The 13,754-nt window shown below is 32.9% G+C and overlaps 1 protein-coding gene across 2 annotated transcripts in view; it reads right to left on the bottom strand.

Moving 5' to 3' along the window:
• The window catches only part of RFX7 (regulatory factor X7), a 179,840-nt gene that overhangs the window by 22,136 nt on the left and 143,950 nt on the right, over positions 1–13,754 (bottom strand). For both annotated transcript variants that reach the window (XM_001368308.4, XM_056809808.1), the window contains exons 3-4: positions 10,991–11,073; positions 5,131–5,253 (exon numbers count right to left, since the gene is read on the bottom strand). In XM_001368308.4, coding sequence (XP_001368345.1) covers positions 5,131–5,253; positions 10,991–11,073 — 206 coding nt within the window. The remainder of the gene's footprint in view (positions 1–5,130; positions 5,254–10,990; positions 11,074–13,754) is intronic.

Genomic DNA, 13,754 nt, shown 5'->3' with positions numbered 1-13,754 from the left:
GGTATTTCAGAGGAATGAGCATGGTGCCTAACTAAAACATGGTTCCCTGAGGGACCTTAGAAATATGGTAAGAATGGAAATGGAACTGCACTGGATCAAGGAATATGTGGTAAAGAAGTAAATGCACAATAATCACTAAAGGTTTGACTACGAAAAGTCTAAAGGTAGAATGACATTTGGCAGGGAAGATATGTTATACATGGACATATTTGTGAGTTATATCTTAGGGCAAAATGAAAAAAAAATACTGGTCAAGGAATTTAAAAAATCTGGGTTCTTTTTCCAACTGACTGAGGCCTTGTTTATTAAAGTCACTGGGCCAGTTTCCTCATCTATAAAAGGAAGAGGGGGATTGAACTATATTATAAACTCTAAGGACCCTTCAGTTCTCAATTCCATGAATCTACTCTTTCTTTGCCTCTAAGACAATCAGAAGATGGATACAGGAAGAATAAGTGTAAAGAAAGGAGCCAAAGGAATTATCCTTTCTAGCTCAGACTGCATCTACTATGGGATATGCTGTAGACAATGTTATTATAGTAATTTCTGGAGAGTTACCAGAGTCAAAGTCTTTACATAAAAGAGCTATAAGGAAGTAGATTCACCTTTCTAGTCAAAATTATTTAATCATGTATTTGGCGGGAAAAATAAAGTTACTATAAGAGGAAATTACTTGTACTTTATGGGTAAGGAGAAAACCAGGAGTCATAGACCATCAAGAGAATGTGACTAAAATGTTTCACTAGAGAATTATATCCTAATACACAGGGTAAAATACCACCGAACCTTTTAGCTTTTGAGCAAAAAGGGTGAAAAGAAATACATTATACATCAACACCTAGCATGAAATGCAATATGGGACTAGGCAAAGAATGGTGGCTTTGGAGTCAAAGGACAAGGACTTAAATTCCTGTTCTACCTCTCACTTCCTCTGTGAGGAAGCCTTTTAATCTCTGGGAACTTTATTTTCCTTATCTGAAAATGAAGATTAGACAAGATGATCTCTAGTCCCTTCCCACTCTAAATCTATGATCCTATGGATCTCTCCCATAATGCTGTTAAGAGAATGTACAGCAGTTTTTAGGTAACAAAGCAAAGAATATATTTTTATCATATTATTGTTAATATAAGTGTAAATGTCATATTAAAAGAAAATTTTCAGAGATGCTGGAATTACATTGAAAAAACACATCACACTTGTATTTACCTACTGTTTAGGAATAAAAATTAATTTATTTGTACTGATTATAATGTATATTTCAAATTTTTAAAAGTTAATTATTAAAATTGAGGCAGAATTATGAAAGCATTCTATTTCTAGATATAACAGTTATTGGAATAGATACTACACATCATTTAGATGTTTATACTGTTCAAAGTAATATCTATTAATCACTCATTATAAATTTGATATCTTAATCCTTCTAAGTAAAGAAGAGTATATTAATAGGATTCATTTTTTAATTTTTTAAACTTTAAACTTCTCAGGATTTATTTTACCTTCATTTATATAGATACCTGACTTGGGTAGTAAGTGAGGATAAGGATGTTAATGAAAGTTATACATACACATGAAAAGACTCAGAACTCTTTATAGCTTCAAACAATTAAGAAATTATCAACAAATAAAATGATTACAGAAAAAAGGAGTGTATGAGTGAATGAGTGCCATGTAGTCAAAGTAGAGTTCAACTTCCAATAAGGAAATAGAGCAGTTTTCCACTGAGTAGTTGTAATTTAATGGACTAGCAGTTAAATTTATTTTTTTGGTTGCTAAATCAAGAAATATATTATTTAACAAGAAATTAATTTACCAATCATTTTTACACTTCTTTATGTGTAATTAGAGAAATAAGAGCTGGGGTGTTTGTTTTTTTTTTGGCTGAGCATGTACATACATTAGAGATTTAAGATTGGTTCATTCTACCAGCTTTCCTATTGGCTATATCTGAATATGACACATTTTCTTTAGTTAACTTTAGAAATATAATCACAGATGTTTAAAAATGATTAGATTACAATTTAGCAAGCATTTATTTAGTACTTACTACAATGCAAGGCACTGATGATAGGTAAGACACAAAATTAGAAAAAAGTCTCTACCCTTAAATAGTTTACATTATATTTGAGAAAAACAAGCAACCAAATAAATAAGTACCAGATTATTTGAGGAGGAAAAAGAATAGACAACAAATATAATGACTAGAGAGAGAGTGGTTGGAGGACAGAAGTTTTTTGCAATTAATGTATATAGTTCAGATTTTGAGATCCACAAAATTTAAAACCAAGCATTTTAAATACATATGACATCTAGTGAAATGAGTATACTGATTACAAATAAAATAGTCAAAAACAATATCAAAGGGTTAGCCAAAACAAAAAGTTAGAGAAGGGAAGTTGTTTTGGTTACATTATTTTTCAAAAGGAGATCAGCAATAGCTACTATTTCTTTTGTTTTAGTTCTAAGCTGACAAAATAATTTGAATGCTCTTATCAATCAATCTCCATTAATTAAGTGACTATTAAGTGCCAGGAACCATACCAGGTGATGGGAGATACAAATACAAATAATAAAATAATTTCTACTCTCCAGGTTTGATATTCTAACAATGGGAATAGCTGAAATGAGTAGAAAACGATACTAACATCAAGATTGCTTCTACTCAGTGCCTTGTAGGAATACTGAATTTGAGTTTCAGAAGATTTCATCTTATAATTTTAATAAGAGAATGTCTAGTAAAATTTTAGTTAAAATTTGTATTAATTTAAATGAACAAACTTCAACTTTAAAAATTAATTTTAAAAGTCATTTTATATAAAAACTCAACCATCGTGAAAAAACCTTATTGTAAAGTTTTTCGTATATTTACCTTAACTCCTTCTTGCTGCAATCAAACCTCCTGATATTTTCTAATTGGAGTCTGAAAACTTTGTTGCCATACTATCACACTTATATGCATGAAAACCTTTTATTCATCAGGCAGTTTCTTCAGTCTATTTTCTAACTCCTGAAATTATGTCTTGCTATCTATCCATCTTAATCTTCCAAAACCTTCACATTTGTGAAGTTATATAGGTCCCAAATAGACAGAATATCCATATATCACTTCAATATATCACAAAACTACAATTTCACTAGCATAAGAATTCCTTTCACTTATGCAGATTGCAACTGTGCCTTGGTAGAGTGCTTCCATGAGTTGTGGTGGTGGTAGAAATGCCTTATTTGTAGCAAACCTTGGAGTTGCATACTTCTAAAAGTGCTACGCTGATGAGATATTAAATTGCTCAGAGAAATCAACAGAACTTGAACCCCTCTGACACAGTCTTTAAGAAACTAGGGTGATCTCTGAAATATAATTAAGCTCTGGAGCAGGACTTTCCTGGAGATTATCATGCCACATTCCTATGTCAACAACTCAACATACTTCTCAGCAATAACCATTTAACAAATGTCCTATGACTTACATATTTTAATAACTCATAAGTCATGAGCTATACTGAAGTATTTTTATACTAAATGACTTATTCTTCACCAGTGCATGCTGGACTTCATTTCTAACCATTCCTCTATTTTCTTAGGTTATTACTATGCTATTCAAATTTGATGTCAATCACTTTTAACAAGGATCTATTTTCATTTAATTTACTGATAAAAATATTTATTTTTATAACTACCTTCAAAATGAAGACTTCTTTGTAGAAGTCTTTGAAATCTCTTCCTAGGTAATTTAGGATAAAGTATTTGGTGGTAAATAAGGAATCTAGGTTCTAATTCTATCTCTACCATAGTGATGATGAACAAGCCAATTATTCTCTTTAGGCCTCAGTTTCTTTTTCTCCAATAAGAACAGGTTAAATGAGTTTATCTTTAAAATTTCTTCCAGTCACAAAATTCTATGATTCTGTTACAACCCACACCATTGTGTTCAATAAGTTCTCTTAGGCTCTTTGTTCCTTTAAATGAGGTTAGGAAATCTAGGATATATAGGTTGTATAACTGGGGGAATTTGGCAAGGTTAAAATCATATATATAGCAGCTATTTGTATTAACTAAAGCAACTTGGACACAGCAGGCATTGCAATTAAATTTTTATGACTAATTGTTTATATGGAGCTATAACTATTCTCTTCAAACCATGTCAATATTACTGGTATTAAGGGCAGTGAGATGGCTCAGTGGATAGAGAGTGAAGCTTTGAAATGGGAGTTGCTGGGTTCAAATTTGATCTCAGATACTTCCTAGCTGTATGACCCTAGGCAAGTCACTTAAAGCTAATTGCCTAGCCCTTTCTACTTTCCTCCTTTAGAACCAATATTTTGCATCATTCTAAGACAGAAAATAAGGGTTTAAAAGAAAAAAAAAATACTTGCACTGGCTTCCTCCTTTCCTAGTTCCCCTCATATGCTGCCCATCTCATTTGATATTGTCACAGGTTTCCTTTCCTGATTTGCTTTTTTCTAGAACTCTATCTCTATTTCCTTTCCTATGATCATCTTTGTTAACTTCCTGTTTGTTAATCTTTCCTGCTTTTTTATAAGGTTTATGAAGATTTGTGGGAATCCTAAATAAGTTTGTGAACTTAAAAATCCCAAGTGTCATTACCTTTAGTGCTGATTATAAGGCTGTGTACAAGGAAGAAATTCATACTGAAGTGTTATGATAGGTCAGGTTCAATAGCACAAATGGATGAGATGTAAGGCAGAGTTGTTCCTCTGTGATATTAACTTCAGAACAATAGGGATGTACTTCTTCCCCCCCACCAGAACGTAAAAACAACCCAAAACCCAACCTAGTTTCCCTTCATAATCCATTATAAATCTGTCATTTATTACTTTATCCAAACCTTTTTTTGAAGATTTTTTTTGCCAGTAACTAGGTTCCTCAAGTTTACTACCTGCTGTGTACTTCCATTTATTTGTCCCAAATTTCTCTCTTTAAAGCTTCAAAGGGTGCCCTCAAATTCTGGGAATTGCTGAATAAGTCCATGTTCATCCATACCATTCATGATTTTAAAGACTTCAGCTTGGTATTCACTGATAATGAAGCAAATAACAGTATGTGAGAACTGTATAATACTCAAATCCCTTTATGCATCAGTAGATCTGACACCTCCACAAAGTACTTACTTATATTCATCATAGACTTCCTGCTTAGGTAGTGAAGTCTCAGGATGTTCCTCCAATGTATTTCGGATCCAGGAAAAGGCATGCATTTGCTGGGCACGGCTAGATGACATGGAACTCTGATCACTGGTCACAAAAAAAAAAAATTATATTTTAGTTGAAACATCATATCATTTTGTGACTTTTTTGGACAGACCTAAACTTCTTTATTACAAAACAGCCTGAAAATAAGAAAACTAGTCAATTCCTGAAAACAAATAGCAAGGAAGAGTTTTTCAGTTTCAGTAATAGTTCACTATTTCTACCTCTTTTCTATCTCTAGTTGGCTAGACCTGGCTAAACTTTCTGAAAAGATTATTTTTTCCAATTAACAATTCATACAAGTACCTCCCTAACTAGTCAAGAAATGCAGAATAAATAGTAGTGATATATGATTTAGTAAAAATCATCAAATGGAAGTTTTAGTGACAATTTGCTTTGCCTGAATTTGGTAGACCATTAAATTTTTCATAAAATGACACTAAAAAAAGCCAATTAGTTTTTAGTTTCCTGGTACTTAGGAAAATATTAGAACATAGAATTTAGCTAAACATTAAGTAGATTTATATTAGCTGCATCTCTGCATTATATAATAATTTTATTCAAAAATATTATGAAATGCACAATAGAAATATAAATTTTGTAAGCATTTACTTGATTTGATTCAGGTTCTGACATGATAGCTCATTGAGTTCTTATTACTTATAGAGTTCTACATACAGAAAACTTATTAAATGAATTTTTAAAAGCATCCACCAACTAAACCATAACATCAAATCTTAAATTAATTTTAATTTCATTTTCTTTCTTATATATCCTAAAATAAACTGGCATATTACCAACACTGAAAACTTGGCAAATAAAATGAATTTTGAAGAAATATTAAAAAAAGAAAAAGTAGATTGCTAAAGAATAGGAATGTGAATCAATTAGAGTATGAAGACAGACAAAAAGAGATATGACAGTGAGAAAGAAAATACAAAGAACACATGATTAATGATGGCTACTAGTATTAGTTTTGAAATTTAAGGGTTGTTTAATATTATAGTTGGAAGGGACTTCAGAAATGATTCAGTCCAATTCTATACTGGAAAAATGAATACTCTCTACAACAATCCTAGCAAATTGTCATTTGAGGGATGAGGATTATGTCATCTCTTTTGCATGAAGACTTGCAGAGAGGATGAGCTCACCGCTTTTTTGAGACAGTAGGCAGCTTCTAATTGTCAATTTTGCTCAGAAATTTGCCTTTATTATTTCTACCAATATATAATATTCTGACAAAGTCAGTTTAATCTTTCTTTTATATAACCTTAAAATACTTGAAAATAGTCATCATGTCACATCCCCTTTCAGTCTTTGTTTTTCCAGATTAAAGTCTTTTACTACCATCCACTTCCTCCTCCTCCTCCTTCTCCTCCTCCTCCTCCTCCCCTGTACTCCCCTATATAAATTTCCAACTAATCAATGTTTTAGGACTTCATAATCCTAGTTGAGTCTGTTTAGCCTAAACAATATTAGCTGAGAAAACCATAATGCCTGAAATTAACATTAACAATGTTCTGAAATTTGAGCAGATAACAAAATTAACTATTCAAATATATTACTTCACAAAACAACCTGCTTTACTGCTAGGCAGTTATAACTGTCATAATATATTCTTTATATTAAATTAAAACCTATTTATAATGTTTAATCACTGGTATCAGTTAAACTCTCTGAAATGATATATAACAATTTTTTAATTACAAGAAAGTTACTTAAATATCTGAAAGCAGCTATCATATCTCCTCTGTCTATTCTTTTATAGGCTAAATATTTCTAGTTCTTTAATTTTTTACCCATCTGACATAGTTTTCAGCCTCCACATTTGAATTCTCACACTCTGGACACTCTCTGGGTTGTAGATCTTCTTAAAATGTAGTGTTTGAAATAGAAATCATTATTTCTAACAAGTAGAGTCCCATAATGAAGACATTACTATGCTTTCTATTAATTCAGTTCAAGGTTTTGTTACTTTTAAAAATGGACACATTAAATAACTGATTCACAGAATCCATGTTTTTTTACAAATCAACTTCACAAGGCCAAACAAAACTGGAGAGAGGTGGATGTACAGCAGTTTGTATGGAAAAAAAATCTGAGATCTTTGGTGAACTACAACATATGATATGAAAGCCAGAATCCAGTGAAATAACTCCTATGAAGAAGAAACCTAGAAAATGTTTCTAAGGGCTCTAAAGTCCTTTCTTCCTCTTCAGCACTCAGAAAATAAAGTTCTCAAAACTAATTTACTTGGTGCTATCAAACTGTTCAACATCATAAACTGATATGATCTTATCAGTAGAAAGAACATTAAAGGAAATTAATTACTTGATGCTTTCCTACTGTATCCCACAGATTATAAGACCTTTACATCTGATTTACATGTGCTGTATCCCTCATGAGAATGTGAGCTCGCTGTGAGCCCAGGATTGTTGTACATTTCTACTTGTATTATAAGCACTTAGCACAAAGCTTTGCACAAAGTAAGCAATTAGCAAATGCTTATTCATTCAGGCAAATTTATTTGATACTAGTCTGTACTGAAAGAAACATAGTTCCTAGGAATAAGCACATGACAGTCTTGCTGTTCTCAGCGTTTCTGAGATAATATCAATAGCAATGTGTTCTCTGTTTTGGACACTACATTTTAGAAAGGACATTGATAAATTGGAATGCCCACGGAAAGGTAACCAGAATGATAAAAGGCCTCAAATTTATTCTACATGATGATTGGAGGCAGAAAGCAAGGATGCTTAGCCCGTAAAAGGTTTAGGGGATATGACAGGTATCTTCAAACTTATTTGAAAATCTGTCTTCTAGAAGGAAGATTAGGAGTTTTCTGGTAAACTCCCAATGGGTAGACAGGTTTGATATAAAGAGAAATTCCCTAATAACCAGCACTGTTCAAAAATAGAAGTGCTGCCTAAGAAGTGGAGTGTGGGGTCCTCCTCATTAGAGAGGTTTTCCCACAAGTGTGAGATGTCCACTTATCAGGTATGGTGATTAGGGGTTTCTTCTTCAAGTAAAGCCTGGACTAGATGATCACATTCCAGAGATGGAAGATTCCTTATCAACTCTGAAATTCTGAAATTTTGTAATAAGTGGCAGAAGCCAGAAGGGCAATATATTTAAGGAATATAGGCAGCAAGTCCAGCACCACAACAGAGATTCTGTTTTATTAAGTCAGAAGTAATTTTAAGCAGAGAGAAAAGTCCAAGAATGTTACTTTACTGTGCGCTGAAAGAAAAGCCATGAGGTCATAAAGTTTCTTCATTCTTGACAAGCTTTCTGTTCCTTTTCATCTGACAATTACTGTTGTAAATTGTGCTATGCTGTTTCTTTTATACATGCTGGTCTTCATATTTACATTTATTGTTTTATCTGTGTTTTTCTCCCCACCTCATTCCTCCAAAATTAAGTTTAAAGCCCTATTGCTCTGGCTGGCAAATTTACCAAATGCATCTTTCCCAAGCTACTTTTTAGAATCCTGTGGTTGTGGGATCATAAGACTATAATAGCTCAGGAAATGAAATCTTTCTCTTTGATACCATCGACTTTTTAAATCTTCTCTTTCAAAATAGAAAGAAGATATGATTCTAATTCCTTCAGCATTTTACCCAGAAGTTTCTACAGATGCATTACAGGTATCTTCTAACTATATAACTGGTACCCATAGAATTAAGCATAAATGGATAGTAATTGTTGAATTTATGACTCTCAGAAGGCTCTCTGTCATAAATATATGTTCCTAGAAGATAGCACACCTCCCAATTTACCACAAGTTTGACATACAGCCACCACCTCTATTCCTGTGAAGTAGTCATCATAGAAACTAACGATATCTATGAAATCCTCTAATGATCTATGGAGCATGAAATGATGTTGCTTCTTCAGAATTATTCTTCAAAAGAAAAAGTTTGTATGTTTTATATGCCTCCATTGGTACAGAGGAAGGTTGTTTATTTTCTTTGATTCTAAGTTTTCTCACCAAAGATTCCACTTTGTTGTAAGAATTATCTGGGCAAAGGTTTTTTGAGTACTGAAAGAAGCTAGGGCAGGGCCATGAAGGGGTAAGAGGATGCCAAAAATAAGAATGAAGGCAGTAACAACACTTTATTATGATGAGCCAATAATCAAGGCTGGTGAAAATAATGCAGGAACACGATTTTTCAAAATAAGTAAGACCATAACAAACAAGGGGATTTCAAAAAAGAGGACAGATCTAGAAGTGCTAGTTTTCTATTCTGAATAATATTACGTGATACTTGTATGTATAGAATCATGTTTTTTAATGTATTTTCTTGTTATCATCTTATTTAGTTTCTATAGTCCTTTGATATTGTTTGAGCACATATCAATATTCCTATTTCACAGATGAGGAAATTGAGGAACAGATATTGAAATAAGTCACTTGTCTGAAGTCACATCTGGCACAGGAACCCAGATTTTCCTACTTCTAGTCTTACAACCTCTCCTCTAGATGCCACTTCCTCTAGAATTTTAAATGTGATATAATGTGAATGCTCGAGTCTAGAAGAGTAAAATATGTATCCCTTGAGGAATGTCATAAACCAACTTCCTTTCTTCATTAGGAGTTAGATTTGCAGTGGGATATCATTTTAGAACATTCCTTTACGCCTTAGGATATTTCAATTTAAGATCTGGTTGCCTTCATTTCTCGAGAACTACACATATTACTAAGTCTCTTCACTTATAGTGCATATGATGGTTAGGCATTTTGTTGACATTGTAGAAATTTCAAATTGGAGGAAGCCTTACAATTCTGGAAGCCTTTAATCACAGTTGCTTTATTCTAGAATCACAAGTTGAAGGAAGATTAAGAAAAGGTTAAACATGATCTATAGTTCTGTTGCTGTGGGTATTCCCTTTACCAATACATAAGGAACTTATGACTTCGTGGATAGTTTTAAAAATGTGGCAGCAGCAGAAAACATCCTCTGTCCAAACTACAACTGAGCAATTAGCCTATGACTTGAATTTAATAAATCAAGTCTTTAATTAGATTTGTTATAAAAAACTTTCTTAATCTAAATGTTAGGAGCAGATTGGCTATGGCTGCAATCAAGATTCCTGAGCCCAAACAAAAGGGGTAGAAACAGCTTTTTATTCTGATTTTTAAACATAATTTTTTGGCAAACTATGTAACCACAGCAGTTGCTAACACACTCCTTCCAAAATATTCTGGCCAAACCTTTGAAAGATAAATTAAGACAATAAATTAATATGTTAGGTTGGTAGAGAATGAACAAGAGTTACCCAGCATTTTGAAGACATAGAAGATCTAGCTGGCTGAAGGATGTACTTGCATCAGCAAGACCATAAAACTGGTAAAGTGTGTATCTGGAGTAGGTCCCAAACAGCAAATCAGAAAAGAATTTTGAATTTATCACAAACCTAAGGCAGTATTTGTAATCTGCAACTTCTCATTTCAATAAACAACTTAAAAAAACACTTCCTAATGTTTTATTTCTTATCATGATAATCTGTTTATTTGTGGTTTCTAATTTTCAAAAACTGGTCAAATGTGCAGCATCCTGTTGCTAAAATAAAGCCAAAGTAGGCATTCAGTTTAACCTATTTAAAAACACTGATGGAGAAGACTACAGATTTTTACTTAGGTAAAAACTGTACAAGTACTAAAAATGACTTCTTTTTTCTCCAAGTATTTTCTGAAAGTTTTCAGAAATATAACAAAAACAGAGGATTGTCCATATGGTTTTTCACCAATATCAGAAACTGAGAAAACATATAGATATACCTTTTCTCTCCATTGCTGAGACCAGAAGGCAGCTGAAGGTAGAGGTAGAGTTTCTCTAGGTCTGTAAACTTCTCAACTTCTTGCTAGTTACAAAGGATTAAAGAGGAAAATATTTTTTAAAAAACAATATATTTCTAAACAAACTAACAACTCTCTAAAACAATTAACAAATAAAATTACTCCCAAAAAATGACTTGGAATTTTTAAGTAGAAACTGTTATTATTGCTCATGTTACCAGAATAGATACTATGGTAGATCAAAGGTTTAGACAATACTCTTTCCTACAATTTAGCTTTCAATGATTTAAAAAGAGGTTATGTAGATGGTATAGTAGAAAAAAGCACTAGATTGGGAATTAGGAGTTTTATGTTGTCCTGATTTGCCTACTAAGTGGTTTGTGAAACTGGATATATTTCACAGGTAAAATAAGAGGTATGGGAAGAGGTAAAGTAATTGTTTTATAATAAAGTCCCTTCAAATTTCATGTCATGATTTCTTGTTTGTACAATTGTATAAATTCTGTGATAGCTAAAAAGATGGATGGGAGACCAAGAATTCTTTTGACTCTATGAACATTTAAAGATTGTTCTTCAATTCCTAGCTGTAACTACTATTTATAGGGCCTGCCTGAGACTTGCAGTTGGCTACAGAGCTAGTCTATGAATGGCAATCTGAAAGGTTATTTGCTATTGCTTCTCAACAGTTCAGTCATATTATGTTGCCTGAAAATTAATTTAATAACATTCTTCTTTAATACACTTCTTTTGCCCACATTAATAGGGCTTTTCGAAGTTCATAATATTATCAAACAACATTAACTACATTTCAAATTTAGTTGATAAATGCCAATATAATAAAAATAATCACATATTAAAAATATGGTAATGCAATTCTAGCAATATTACAAAATTTTGTACAATTAATGAATTTGCAAAATTTATCACATCTCATGGTTATTTGATTTTTGTTGTTTTCATTAGTGTGGGAACTTCTAGAGAGAAAACTCTTTTCAATGATGCATATCAGCCACATCTCTGGAGCTTACAGTTTCCTGACTTCTATAGTTATTGTAGCTTAGAAGTCCAAGCTCCTTATTTTACACACAAGGAAACATGCACTGATAAGTAAAACAATTTGTTTATGATTATATAGTATGTCAGAAGTAGAATTTGAACTCAGGTTTTCCTGACAATGGTGAGTCTACCAAAAAACTAGATCATACTACTTCTAACACTTCCATAAAAGAAAGCAACCTAATAATGAGATATTCGTGATAGAAGAACATGTCAAAAACTGAAATAATCCTCTTACAGAATATGTCAACTTAAGTTTTAAACTATTGCTGCTTTTGATTCCCATAACATTTCTGTTTGTTGACCACTCATCTTTTACCAACAGGGCATTAGAAGGAACCATATAGATTTCTTGGTCTTTCCACGTTACATATTTCTCCATTCAACATTCCTGTCAGAAGATCATCTAGCTTCTGCTCAAACACACTGAATGACAGATTAGCCACCTCAGTCTATTCTAGTTTAGATTTGCTTTGAGTATACAAAATAATCATCTATTTTATTTCTTGGTCAAATTCTCTTTCCATCTAACTTTTATCTACTGTCTTGGTTTAGACATATGAGATTAGTCAAAATTTTTTCCACACGAAGCCCTAAAATAAAGATAGCTATATTGTGTTCCCCCTAAATCTCTTCTACAGGCCAAATATTTCTAACTCAATAATTTTTCATGATATAGTTAAAATAAATCCTCTTACAATCCTGATTATCCTCTTCTGGGAATGCTCTGATTTACAAATATTCATCTAAAAATATGGTACATAGAATTGATCTTAATATTCTAGATGTGATCTCATCAGTACATAGGACTACTACTTCCTAGTTCTAGATACTTTAATGTCTTAATTCAATCTAAATTAATTTTGCTTTGGCATTTGCCCCTTATTACTAACTCACATTAAGTTTGTAGTCAACTAGCTCTCCATCCCATATAAAATGCCATTATAACATCAAATATTTGTTTGATAATACTGTAAAAATGGAGATTTAAATCCTAAACTTCCATCCCCTGAAGTCCTTGGTATTTCCCAGAATTCCCTATAATCTCACCTGAGTCTCCACCTGGGTGAGATCACAATTAGGAGTTAAACTGGCAGTAACTGGGGCAGCTGGGTGGCTCAGTGGATTGAGAGTCATGCCTACAGACCGGGGGGGGGGGGGTCCTGGGTTCAAATCTGGCCTCAGACACTTTCTAGCTGTGTGACCCTGGGCAAATCACTTGACCCCCATTGCCTAGCCCTTACCAATCTTCTGCCTTGGAGCCAATACACAGTATTGACTCCAAGACGGAAGGTAAGGGTTAAAAAAATAAAATAAAATAAAATAAAATAAACTGGCAGTAATACCTACTTCTCTGTCTTCTATTCTCTGCTCTCCCATTGCAATGACGTAGTAAGTGTGGACCATAAAAAATTCTCAGACCCTACTTCATAAGGTTAGGATTGTGAACCTTTAAAATTTCCCAGACCCTACTTCATAAGGTTGGGTTAAGACCATTCCCCATTGGGACCATTCTCCATTTGGGCAGTGAAGGTACTTGATCAGGAATGTGAGAACTCTACTTCACCATACTTAAGCATGCCTTAGGGGAAGATAAAGTTGCAAACTCTTTGCTGAACAACGAAAAGTACTTAAACCCATACTTATAGTAAGACAAAAAGTTCTTTAAGCCATGCCTATTTTAGGACTA

Source organism: Monodelphis domestica, chromosome 1, assembly GCF_027887165.1.
Source record: "Monodelphis domestica isolate mMonDom1 chromosome 1, mMonDom1.pri, whole genome shotgun sequence".
In the NCBI taxonomy this organism is placed as follows: domain Eukaryota; kingdom Metazoa; phylum Chordata; class Mammalia; order Didelphimorphia; family Didelphidae; genus Monodelphis; species Monodelphis domestica.
Note: the sequence above shows the minus strand (reverse complement) of the source record. Positions and strands in the feature narration are given on the sequence as shown.